Source organism: Myripristis murdjan, chromosome 14 (assembly GCF_902150065.1).
Source record: "Myripristis murdjan chromosome 14, fMyrMur1.1, whole genome shotgun sequence".
NCBI lineage: Eukaryota > Metazoa > Chordata > Actinopteri > Holocentriformes > Holocentridae > Myripristis > Myripristis murdjan.
Genome location: NC_043993.1, coordinates 36,435,734 through 36,449,340, shown reverse-complemented (window position 1 = coordinate 36,449,340; position 13,607 = coordinate 36,435,734). Strand labels below are relative to the sequence as shown.

The 13,607-nt window shown below is 46.7% G+C and overlaps 1 protein-coding gene across 1 annotated transcript; it reads left to right on the top strand.

Moving 5' to 3' along the window:
• The first annotated feature begins 1,109 nt into the window (after positions 1-1,109).
• Positions 1,110-11,272, top strand: LOC115371250 (deoxycytidine kinase). Its single transcript, XM_030068487.1, has 8 exons — positions 1,110-1,378; positions 2,646-2,764; positions 3,409-3,492; positions 3,585-3,694; positions 3,787-3,934; positions 8,630-8,745; positions 10,698-10,797; positions 10,911-11,272. Exons 1-8 carry the CDS (start codon positions 1,288-1,290, stop codon positions 10,935-10,937), a joined length of 795 nt encoding a protein of 264 aa, XP_029924347.1. The 5' UTR covers positions 1,110-1,287; the 3' UTR covers positions 10,938-11,272.
• The last annotated feature ends 2,335 nt before the right edge of the window (positions 11,273-13,607 follow it).

Sequence of the window (13,607 nt, the reverse complement as noted above, 5' to 3'; positions counted from 1 at the left end):
AAACACACACACTCTCACACACACACACACACACACACACACACACACACACCTGATCTGCCACACGGCTGCGGGCCCTCTGCTCTCCCTGTGTGCCCAGGTGGAGGTGAGCTCATCCAACAGGTACTGTTCACATGACTCAGTGATGAACGCATTTTATTGACAGTGAACACAGAGACGGGGCTGACGCCCGCACCGCCTGCGGCGCCCGCCGTGTTGCCACATCCAGCAGCCGACTGGCCCCTCGGCTCATTTCCATTTCCAGTCCGTTCACTCCTCTGACGTAGAGGAGCGTCCCGGCGTAACAGCCCAAAGTGAACCCCCTGGCCAGACTATACCCGGGGTATAGTCCAGTTTATACCCCGGGGTATACTTTGGTTATAGTTTGGCCTAGCCCACAGAATACCCAGGGCTATAAACTGGGGTAGGCTATTTTATACCCCGGAGTGTACTTTGGGCCCAGCCTAACTATACCCGGGTATAGTGTGGTGTAGGGTTAATCTGGCCTGTTACACTGGACTGAGGCTGAGGCTGAGGCCAGAGGAGGTCTGCAGGACCACCTGAGCTGCCAGCAGGTGTTCCAGGTGGGAACAGCCTCTGTGTGGGGCACATAAACTGCTGTGCAGAGCATGCTGGGAAATCCTGGCAGTCATTCTTAAAATAATAATAATAATAATAATAATAATAATAATAATAATGAAAAAAAGTAATTAAAAAGGACTTTATTTAGGATACTAAAGATTCTGCCAAGCTAAATAAACATACAAGATAGAAATAAATGGATAATGGCAACAAAGAAAGACATTCTTTAACTTAACTTACTTAAAGTAACTCTTTTATTAAACTCCATGGTAAATTTGAGTGATTTGTGTGAAACTCCTGGCCAAGCCCTCTTAACTCTGCTTTTGTGAAACAGCCCTCTAGATTTCCTTGTTTGTTGTTCTTTGTAATTTAGTTGAGTATTTTATATTTAAGTATATTTGCATTATCTTCTCCAACACACCGCCGAGGGGACTCGGGCCACACGACTGAGACAGAGTGAGACATCTTCACTGCGGCTTGTAGCCAAAGATCCTTAGCCCCGCCTCCGGAAACTGAACTCTTTAGCGCCAAGTTTAAAGCTCAGCGCGCCGCGTCCCCGCGCACAGAGCAGCGGCAGTCTGTGAGCCTGTGAGCCTGTTAGCAGTGTTAGCCTGTGAGCCTGTTAGCGACTGCTGTTGTTTTAACAGCAGAGTTAGCTAGCGGAGGTGTTTTGTTAGCAGTGTTAGCTTGTTAGCAGTTGTTGTGATGGCGACCCCGCCGAAGAGATCCTGTCCGTCCAGCCCGGAGCTCAGCGGCTCCCCCCGGGTAACCAAGATCTCCATCGAAGGGAACATCGGTGAGTTCTGCGCCCACAGTGTGATGAGCCACCGGTGTATTTAGCAACGGCCCCGGGCTGCACACACAGCAGCCCGCAGGCAGGAAAGCAGCGTTTGGCTGATAAACGGAGCTAATCGATGTGTAGTTATCGATAGGTCCGGATGTGTGTGCGTGTCCGCGTGCGGGTTTGTCCCGCCTGAAAGGAGCCTGATGGCGCCAAACTCACAAAGCCCAGGCAAGCAGCCCGGCTCAAACACACACACAGCTTTTCTGTTTGATGCGATTCTGCAGCCGAGAAACACCAAGCTTGTCCTGCAGCCGTGTGTGTGTGTGTGTGTGTGTGTGTGTGTGTGTGTGTGTGTGTGTGTGTGTGTGTGTGTGTGTGTGTGTGTGTGTGTGTGTGTCTTTGTAAACAACATGCTGTTCACACAGTGCAGGCAGACTAGATGAGACTAGATGCTCTGTGATTGTGGATGTGTTACCATGGTGATTGGGCATGAGAGTTGTGTTTTCCTGGTTCCACATGATTATCATAACTGGTGTCAGTGATCTACAGTGTGGGAATATCATCCCTATAAAACACACACACACACACACACACACACACACTCTTGATCCATGTCGTGCTGTCTCCTGCGCCCTGTCCCCTGCAGCTGGATTAACATGGGTTCTCTTAGTTATCTGGCTTCACTTAACCAGACATCCACAATCTGGATTTTCGGTCCCATGAAGCCGGTTATCAACTCACTAATTCAACTCAGGCTTTTCCAATCTAGATCTGTGCGCGCTCACATAAAAAGTGAGGGGCGACCCTTGCTGGACCGCTGCCCTCAGTTTGAGTTTTGTCAGAATCGTCACTTTGATTCAGCTGGTTTTGATATTTCATTTTATAAAGCATCTGACGCCTCGTGTTTATTCTGCTGGTTAAAATATTATTTCTCTGTCACTTAAAGACAGTAAAACATTTGGCATCAACTCTCGTGGGCTTTTCAGGGCAGACACCCGTACGATACCACGGCAACATACCCCGATAAAAAGTAAACCACCTTTTATGGTACAGAAAACCCAGCAGGGTTAACCCTGAAGTTAGCTCGCTAAGCCCAAATCCAGCTGCATGGGACAGGCCTCTGGTCCTGCAGTGTCCTGTGTTTCCTCTCAGCATCAATAAAGTTTAGTTTGAAGTGATTCAGCTGAGATACACACCCAGTCTGAGGCTGTAACTCAGCCTTCATGTGCATGTTTTTAATGGTTCTATGTTTTATGGGGTGTGCGTGTGTGCGCGCCAGCGGCGGGGAAGTCAACGTTCGTGCGGCTCCTGCAGGCGGCGTCAGAGGAGTGGGAGGTGATCCCCGAGCCCATCGGGAAGTGGTGCAACGTGCAGAACGACAACGAGGACGTTTACCAGGTAAACAATAACAAGTACACAGCCAGGATGTTTTCACTGATTTGAAATGTGTGTGAAGCCACAGACACACCTTGTTTTGTACCGTCCACATATTTGGCATAAACATCCAGCTGAGACGTTTTGTCCATATCGTGCAACCCCGCCTCAGGAATTTCCTTTATCAACACCAGAGAGGAACCTGGGCGAGAGCCCGGTTCTACCTGGTCCTAAGACATTCTTCGCATTCACAGAGATAGATCAAGTATGAATGACCACCGAGACGCGTGGTGATGTGATTGGATGAGCTGAGACTCGTGCCAAGTGTTGATATTTGAGTTTTCAGCTTGACAGGTGCACAGGTGTGTCCAGGTATTTTTTTCCCATCTTCCCTTCCAGATTTCCTGATGATTGTACAAAGTGTATCCCATGTCACAGAATCGCCTGCAGCATCGCAGCGTCGCCATTGTGGTTAAAATATCATATCGCAACAACTTCACCCCGATAAAGAAGAGGGGTGAGCAGGGCCAGAGCTGTGATTGGTCCACTGAGCTCTGCTCTGGTCATGTGACAGATTCTGGTTCAGGCCATGTGACAGATTCTGTTTCAGGCCATGTGACAGGTTCTGGTTCAGGTCATGTGACTGGTTCTGGTTCTTGTCTGTGCAGGAGTTGAGTTCCTCTCAGAAGAGCGGAGGGAACCTGCTGCAGATGCTGTACGACAAGCCGAGCCGCTGGTCCTACACCTTCCAGGTCTGATCCCCCTCACCCTCTCACCTCGACTCACCCTGTCACCACCACCCCACTCCCCGGCCCGCTGACTTCCTGTCTCCTATTTCCTGCAGAGCTATGCCAGCCTCAGCAGGATCCGCTCTCAGCTGCAGGCGCCATCCATGAAGCTGCAGGGCGCCGACGAGCCCGTCCAGTTCTACGAGCGCTCGGTCTACAGCGACAGGTGCCGCCCCGCCCGCTCTGCTCCGCCACACCTTACTGTTTAGTGTCACGGTGTGCGGCTCGCTCAACTGTTTGTCACTTCCTGTCCGGCAGGTATGTGTTTGCATCCAACCTGTACGAGTCGGGTGAGCTGACGGAGACGGAGTGGAGTGTGTATCAAGACTGGCACACCTGGCTGCTGGCCCAGTTCGAGAGCCGCATCGCCCTCCACGCTATCATCTACCTCCGAGCTGAGCCGCAGGTACCGCACTGACACTGCACTCGTACTGCACTGGTACCGCACTGACACTGCACTGACAGACTGCACCTGTAGGAACACACTCTGAGGCCAGCAGACTCATCAAAGTTACACAGCCCGCCTTTCAAAATGACTCACATTTAGCACACGCACACACACCGATTGTCATCATTGTGTCCGATGATGACAATCCATCCTCTGCTATTTATGAGTTTTCATGTAACTGTAAAGTCCAATCCATCAGCCACACTGTCTGCTACAGACAGAACAGGTGAAGACACTGACTGGGGGTGTGGGGCTAGTACTGGCTTCATGTCTCTTCAAGCGTCTCCTGGTATGTCGATCACCTCGGTCCTCCTCGAGCTTCTGCACCCCTTGTTGACAGAGCTGTCGCCAGTGGGAGCGTTGGGTGGCAGCATCCTCCAGTTGGCTTGGGTTTAGACCACACTTTTTCATTGTCGTCTTGAGATGGTCTTTATACCGCTTCTTCTGGCCTCCTGCCAGCTGGCGGCCAAGATGTAGCTGCCCATACAGCACCTTACGGGGTAGGTGCTCCCTCGGCATCCTGACGACATGACCAAGCCAGCGAAGTTGGTGCTGGGCCACTGTAGCCTCCATACTGATGCAGTTGGTCTTGCGGAGGATTTCAGTGTGGGGCATTTGGCCCTTCCAGGTTATCCCCAGGATGCATTGGAGGCATCTGATGTGGAAGCTCTCAAGCATCTTGAGATGGCGACTGTACAGTGGTGGAAAAAAGTTTTCGGACACCCTTAACACCTTTACACAATCTCAAATATTATCATGAAATATTTGTGGAAAAATCTTTTTTGTGTTTCAAAAGGTGTGGCTGCATTAGACAGATACAAACAAACACAAATTATATTTTTTGTTTATTGTTTACAAGAAAAACTAACAAAACTAAATTCTTGACATAAATTCTTCTGACCACAGAATCTTCTTCCAATTCCTGGCTGTCCAGTTCTTGTGTGCCTGGGACAACGATGCCGGGCTAGCCTCTGTCTCTCATTGATCAGGGGCTTCTTGATAGCCTTGTTGGACCTTAAGCCATGATCTAAAAGTCGGCCACGTACAGTGCGGGTGGAAAACTGGACACCAGTTTGGTTTGACCACTGCTGCTGAAGCTCCTGTGATGTCATTCGGCGGTTTTGCCTGCACATGTGGATCAGGATGCGGTCATTTCTTGCTGAAGAAACCCTTGGATGCCCAGATCTTGGTTTGTCTTCAAAGCTGTTGGTTCGTCTGTATTTGTGCAGAGTGTATCCAACTGCTGAAGGACTGCATCTGCACTTCCTGGCTATGTGGCGGCAGCTGTACCCTTCCTGGCTGAGAATCTTTATCTTCAGGCGTGTTTCCTGCGTTAGGTTCCTTGTTTTAGCCATTTTTGTGTCAGAAGAACTTTCAAATGTGCTGGCTTTATATAGACACGAAGCTTGGCAACAAAAATTGTCTTTTAATAAAAAGAACGACCTTCATCACTGGTACCAAAATGACCCAATACTCAAAATTTCTTATGTATTTTTATGGAACCAATCAATTTGAAGTTTTTAATGGCTTTTTTAGGATTTGTTTAGTATTTTGGCTGTGACGTTCAAGGGGCCGGGTGTAACACCAGCACAATCATGATTCATGAAAACACTGGCAGGCTACAGCAGCAAGCAACACAAAGAATAACAGCTTATTTGACTTATTTTCCACCTCACCATCCAAATCTAAAATAGGGTCTTTGCAGTAGGGTTAATATTGAACACAATATTAACTTAAATATTTAAACAATATAAATACAAGTAACATATTTTACTAATAAACTAGTGCATTTGTGCGCAACTGCGGGGGAGGAGGGGTTACAGTCGGGCTGCAAGTCCCGGTCGGGAATGTCTCACGGACCAGTGGTTGGGAGCCACTAATGTAGATTATCAAACACAGTGCATTGTTCGGCTTTTAAATAAACTCCATGCATGCCAGATGTTTCATTAAATTCGACGTGTTACGTCCCTTGCATGACGTTGCTTTAAGGCATCTGTTGCATGTCGCAGAGTCTGCATCCTCCTCAGACGTGAAATGCAGCCAAACCTTGGAGCATTTTGCCTTTGGTATCTTTATTGATCATCTCACTATCAGTTCTGATCAACAAGTGTGCAGAGTAGCGGCACAGACGTCACATTCAACAACCGCAACTTAATGCAACATTTCACAGATGCATGGGGTGACCGAAAACTTTTTTCCACCACTGTACAAGGTCCATGCCTCACAGGTGTACAGGAGGGTTGTGATGACAACTGCTAAGTAAACCGATATTTTGGTGTGGAGTTTGAGGTCTTTATTTTGGAAGACCCTTCTCCTGAGTCTGCCAATCGAGGATAATGCTTGATTGATCTGGTTTTGTATCTCTCTCTCTATGCTGCAGTCATCAGACAGGAAGCTGCCGAGGTAATTGAATGATTCCACTGTTGTAAGTGGTTTATCTGAGATAGTGAAGGTTGGTGACTGAGGTTGAGGAGGAGAGACTAACTGACATACTACTTCAGTTTCTGCCACATTTATGGAAAGCCCCAGCCTACCATACACCTTAGCAGCAGCAGTCAGAATATGGTTGGTTCAGCAGTGTTTGAAAGTGTTCTGTCCACCTTTCAGTGATAGGTTTCTGGTTTTTAATGAGTGTGGTGCCATCTGCAGACTTCAAGGGGGAGATGGAGCAGTTTCTTGGGCCATAGATGGTTTTCACTGCATCATAAAAGTTGTGCATATCGTTTCTGGCGGCATAAGATTGGATTTCATTTGCCTTCGATACCCACAACTCATTATGCAGGGCACGCAATCTTACCTGCACCTCTTTCCTGGGTTCTTGCCATTTTTTTCGGAGAGCATGCGATGTTGGGTTGTTGAGGGAAGCACTGTGTGCCTTGTGCATGTCTTTGAGCATGGACATTATTGCGCCTGTGTTGTCATTGAACGAGTCCTGTTGCTTTCTACCCTTGTACCCGATCGATTGGGCAGAAGACCAGTGGGCTTACAGAAGACCACTTTTTGTCAATAGGGTCCTCTGTGCTCAGGAGTGGCTCAATGTGCTCCAGCTTTTCGGCCATCCATGATGTTTTGTGTTTGTTTTTGAGTTGAAAGAGTGTATTTGTGATGGTCAAGCCATGCTCAGCGCAGAGGCTTAGCAACCGCAGGGCATTGGCATTGACTTGACCAGTGCCATGCCCACCAATGACACCACTCCATACCTTGTTGTCTGTACCTACTCTGGCGTTGAAATCGCCCAGCAAGATCTTATCCTCCTTGGGTACACGACAGAGATCCTCATCTATTGACTGATAGAAGCACTCCTTCACGTCATCCCGATGGTAATGTTGGTGCATAGGCACTTAGTGTAGCGTTTCTTGGCCAGAGGGATCCGGAGTGACATGAGCCTCTCACTTATGCCAATCGGGGTTTCGGTGAGACTTGGTAGGAGGCTATTTTTTATTGCAAGTCCAACACCATGCTGATGCTGTCCTCTGGCAGGGAGGACAGCACTGCTCAAGGTGGTGATGTCAACACGGTAGCGGTTGAGTTCCGCTGCAATGAGTGCAGTCCGTCGCTAAGGTCTTTCGGCGTTGGTGTCCAGCAGGGTCCAAATGTTCCATGTTGCCAGTCTAAGAGGGATATTTTTCTTTGTTTTATTTTGACCGCAGAGTAGAATTCCCGACAGGTGCGGCAACCTGCCCAGGATGGGGTTGAGAGGGCAATGTTTGGGCCACCTTTTCTAGGCCCCTTCCCTCTAGGGGGTGAGCAGTGTGATCCTTAATAGGGCTGCTCAGTCGCACAGGGGTCTGCCAAGAGCAGGTGCCACTTGACAGCTGCTAGCGACCATGAATAGCCCTGTGCTGCTGACGTGCAGGGATTGCCCTTCATCACTGGAGGGTGGGATCTGGTGGCAAGGGGAAGTCCAGGACGACCAGCACTCTTCCACAGCTGCATGTGGCTGTCGGAGCTCCAGTCTTTCGGAGGACCGCCTGTCATGCGCCACCACACACATTGCTTTTCTCTCAGGGTCTGCTGCCCTAGCCTTTGTCATCCAAGACTTACCCACAAGGCAGCGGGGCAGTGGTTGGTCAATGCCTGGACATTTGACCTCTGGGGACCACTGTACTCCGTAGATCCCCTGCAGTTTAGCTTGGTACCCAGTTACTGTGTGTGGCCACTAGGAGGCACTGCAGGAGTCTTGGCGTTAGAGAGGCTATGTGCCGACAGAAGGAGGCGTACTCAATTTGCTCCTCTTTTCACACCTTGTGATGGTGACTAGCCGGCAGTAGCAGCTGGAAGCAGAAAGTGGCAAGCAGAAGCAGCATGCAGCATACACTACAACTACAACTACAGGCGCTACTAACCCAGAATTACTGCACATTCACCTCCCACGCCTTGTGCATAAGCACACACACACACACACACACACACACACACACACACTGAACATTTATAAGTGAGTAATGACCTTCTGAGAGCCGAGCTACTTCACAACAACATGAGTGGAACTGAGGAGAAACACAACAGCCTCCCTTTCTCTGAAACACTGACACTGAGTGTGTGTGTGTGTGTGTGTGTGTGTGTGTGTGTGTGGAGCTGACGGGAAGGGAGGGGAAGTTCCAGTAAGGAAGTGTTTACTTCAGGGTTGTTGCATTCCTCTGTATTTTTCAGCGCTGTATGCAGCGGCTGCGGCAGCGTGGCCGTGACGAGGAGCAGGGCGTTCCTCTGGAGTACCTGGAGCAGCTTCACCACAAACACGAAGCCTGGCTGCTGCACCGCACCGCCAGGTAACAACACGCTGCTAACACGCTAACACCGCCAGGTAACAACACGCTAACACCAACACACTAACACTGCCAGGTAACAACATGCTAACAACACGCTAACACCGCCAGGTAACAACACGCTAACAACACACTAACACCAACACGATAACACCAACACACTAACACTGCCAGGTAACAACATGCTAACACCACACTAACACCGACATGCTATTTTTTTTTTTTTTTCTATTTGTTATTTAATTTAGTGTGTTTATGTAATCTTGTATGTTGTTGTCTGTATTTTTAGAGCTGTCTGTTTTACATGTTGGTTAGCCAAAGACAATTTTCCACCTTGGTGGACAATAAAGATTTATTCTATTCTATTCTTTTCTATTCTAACACGCCAAGACTAATACCACCAGGTACTGCCAACACGTTAATACCAATACGCTAGCACCAACATGCTAACACCAACACCGCCAGGTAACTCTGAGCTAACGCTGCTATGCTAGCCCCTCCAGGCTAACAGAAGGCGAGCACGTGGCCGTAGATTCTGATTCTGATTCTGATTCTGGAGGGCCTGTCTGCTCTCCTGAGGCCTGTACCATAAAGCTGGATTAACATAGTCAGGCTTTCTCTTACTTATCTGGCTTCACTTAACGAGACATCAGCACTCAGGATTTTCGGTACCATAAAGCCGGCTATCAACTCACTAATTCAACCCAGGCTTTCCAATCTTGATCTGTGCGCGCTCACATAAAAAGGGCGGAGTTTGCTGCATGCAACCAATCGCAGACATGGAAAAATCTATCCGAGCCATATACGTCACAACCGAGGAGTAGACAATAATCATTAATAAATACGAGGAATATAAATCAATAATCCAGGCAAAAAGCAACACAGTTGCAGCTGCCAAAAGCCACAAGGAATGGTGGCAAAAAATCGCCGACTGTGTCAATGCGTAAATTAGTGGGATTATAATCTGACTTCCCCACCATGACGGCACGAGTAGATCTGACTACAGTAACGTGTGTGTTCAGTAAATGAATGTGTCTCCCACTCAGCCATACACTCCCGCAGAGGAACTGGCCCTCTCTCACAGTGAGGGGCGACCCTCGCTGGACCGCTGCCCTCAGTTTGAGTTTCGTCAGAATCGTCACTTTGATTCAACTGGTTTTGATATTTCATTTTATAAAGCATCTGACGCCTCGTGATTATTCTGCTGGTTAAAATATTATTTCACTGTCACTTAAAGACAGTAAAACATTTAGCATCAACTCCCATGTGGACTTTTCAGGGCAGCCAGCCTAAATACTAAATATGAGAAAACTAATGGAAACCTAAAGGAGCCCAGAGGCTGGCGTGTATTTTATCAGACTTTTATTTAACCCTCTGAATAAAATTCCCCTAATTTATTTTCATAAACATTAAAAAAAAAAAATAAAAAATACAAGAAGAATTGTAGAATGTATTAATTTTAATTTTATAAAAGAAGAAGAAAGGGAAAATGGGCAGGCCATTTTCCAAGAGAGCTGATTGGTCAGTAGGTGGAGCTTTTCTACCTGCTGAGCTCTTATCCTGAACTTAACCTGCTCCAGAGCAGGTTAGGTGTTCAGCGTACGTTACCACGGCAACGTAGCCCGATAAAAAGTAAGCCACCTTTATGGTACAGAAAAGCCGGGGTTAAGCCTGAAGTTAGCTCGCTAAGCCGAAATCCAGCTTTATGGTACAGGCCTCTGGTTACCATGGTTACAGCTCGCTGTTTGGGCTCATTTTTTACTTTAATCCCGTAAAATCTGAGCAGATTAGATTTGATTTCTTTCAAAAACATGAAGGAAGGCTGTGAAAATTCAAAACCACAGCATGTTTCCTGTAACATAACCTGCCATGTTTCAGGGTTCAAAGACTTAACACTGTGTGTGTGTGTGTGTGTGTGTGTGTGTGTGTGTGTGTGTGTGTGTGTGTGTGTGTAGGCTAGATTTCAACTACCTGAATGAGCTTCCTGTTCTTGTGCTGGACGTTAACGATGACTTCAAGAACGACCGCATCAGACAGGAAGCTGTCATCGACAAGGCACGTTCCACTTCCTCCACTTCCTGTTTTCTTTAATCATCTGATTTCAGTTCATTTATTCATTTATCTATTTATTTATTCATTTTCCTGTTCTAACTTTGTTTCCTCTTCAGGTCAAAGAGTTTGTCCGCACGCTGTAGAACCAACTGGCCAATCACAGCTGACCTCGCCCTGACGGACGATTGGACGAAGAACATGTGACTGAAATTGTATTTTAAAATTGTAATTAGGTTTTTTTTTTATTATTATTATTTTTGTGACTTTCACTCTGACACAACAGTCAACTGTCAACTGTTTTTTTTTTTTTGTACAGTTCAAATGTCAATATTTCCTCTGTACAGGGGTGTGTGTGTGTGTGTGTGTGTGTGTGTGTGTGTGTGTGTACGTGAGAGAGACACAGAGTGTGTGTGTGTGTGTGTGTGTGTGTGTGTGTGTGTGTGTGTGAGATTTTATTAAAGAAAAGCAGCCATCTGAATCAGCCTGTGTGTTTATTGACCAGAGAACAAACAGGCCGTCCAGCCGCTTTAACTGAACTGATGATCATTGATCAGCTGTCAGTGAGTCTCTCTCTCTCACACACACACACACACACACTCTCACAGCGTGTCCAGAAGCTGAGCTCGGCTCCTGACAGCCGAGACAGTTTGGACTGTTTTGCTGTTTTGAGTTTCTGCTGCTCTGGAGATAAACCCTGTTGTTGTTGTTGTTGTTGTCGTCGTCGTCGTCGTCGTCGTCGTCGTCGTCGTCGTCGTCGTCGTCGTCGTCGTCAGGGTTACAAAGTTCAGAAAGTGCAGAGTTTCCTTTGAGCAGATTCATTTGATTTGCTATGGAGTTCCACAAGGGAGCTGCCTTGGTCCATTACTTTTCTCACTATACATGCTGCCACTCGGTGACATCATCAGAAGGCACAATGTATGTTTTCATAGTTATGCAGACGACGCACAACTGTATATTTCTGCCGAACCAAATGATGCTACAGCGATAAATTCCATCACTGCCTGTCTCATGGCAGTGAACAAATGGATGAGCGATAACTTCTTAAAGTTAAAGACAAAACAGAGATCCTGTTAGTTGGCCCCAAAACAAAAAGAGAGATGCTGTCCATTAACTTGGGATAACTGGCTTCCAGGATTAAATCTGAGGTTACAAGTCTTGGCATTGTATTGGATCCAGATCTTAGTTTCAAGTCTCACATTAATAAGGTGACGAAGACATCATTCTTCCACCTTAGAAACATCGCTAAAGTGCGACCATTTATAAATCAAAAAGATGCTGAAAAACGAATACATGCTTTTATCTCAAGTAGACTTGACTACTGTAATGTACTTTTTACCGGCCTCCCAAAGAAAACCACTGACAGACTTCAGCTCATCCAAAACTCTGCTGCTCGCTTATTAACCAGAACCAGGAAGAGAGAGCATATTAGTCCGGTGTTAGCTGCCCTACACCGGCTCCCTGTAACATTTAGAGTTGACTTTAAGGTTCTCCTACTTGTATACAAAGCACTTCATGGGCTGGGACCGAGCTACATTGCCAACTCCCTTATTGGCTATGCACCCCAAAGAACACTGCGATCGTCTGCTGCTTATTGGTTCCCCACAAAAGTCAAAAGAAAATTGGGGATGCCGCCTTTGTTACTTACGCCCCTAAGCTTTGGAACACACTACCTTTAGACATCAGGGAAGCCAGCTCACTAGACATCTTTAAAAGAAGATTAAAGACCCACCTTTTCACTCTAGCTTTTAACTAGCTCCTATTTTATTCCACACTGTTGTCTTTTATTGTTTTATTTGCATCTTTTGTTTTATTTCAAAGTTCTCATTTTTAGCCTTTAATTTTTAATTCCACCCTGTGCTGTTTTTAAGGTTTTCAAATGTTCTTTTTATTGTGAAGCACTTTGAACTGCAATTCTTGTATGAAAGGTGCTATACAAATAAAGTTTTGTTATTATTGATTTCTTTCAAAAACACGCAGGAAAACAGGCATTGAATCTGAACCCAGACTTTTCCAATCTAGATCTGTGTGCGCTCACATAAAACGGGCGGAGTTTGCTGCAGACGACCAATCGCAGACAAGGAAAAATCCACCCGAGCTGCATACTTTATGACGGAGGAGCAGACAATAATCTGAAATAAATACGAGGAATATAAATCCATCATCCAGGAAAAAAGCAGCATCTTCAGGGAGGCTCTAGTCAGATTAGACCAGAGCCTCCCTGCAGATTAATGCTCTTTTTTTTCCACTTCCATTCATACAACAGCAAGTTTGAGCCATTTTAGAAAAAAAAAAACAAAAACATGTAGCCGTGGAAGGACGGGCTGCTCAGAGAAAAACTTTGAATTTCTGGGATTAAAGTCATAAATTTACACAAAAAAGGCCCAGGTCACAGCAACGTCTCTTCAGAGTCCAGATGCTGAGGAGGAGATTGTAGTTCTGGACTCAAACCAGCAGGATTTCCTTCTGACTGGATCCCACAGGAGATCCAGTCAGTTTCCATGGAGTTTCCATGTTTTTTTCCCTCATAAATTTACCACCTTAATGTCAGAATTTGTAAGTTTTTTCTTGGACTACACCCGACACCCCCGACCCGTCTCCCTGCTCCATGACTTTTTTCCACCCTAAAATGTCTCTGATACGTCGCAGTGGCTTTATCTCTGAGGGGCCGACAGTAGCCCCCCCTTTCACAACCGGCCTGCCACACAGTCCTGCTGTATCAAATCCGAAATAAAAAAAAAATTAACTTTGTGGCATAGGTACAGTCAGGTCCATAAGTATTTGGACTGCGACTCAATATTCAGAATTTTGTCCTT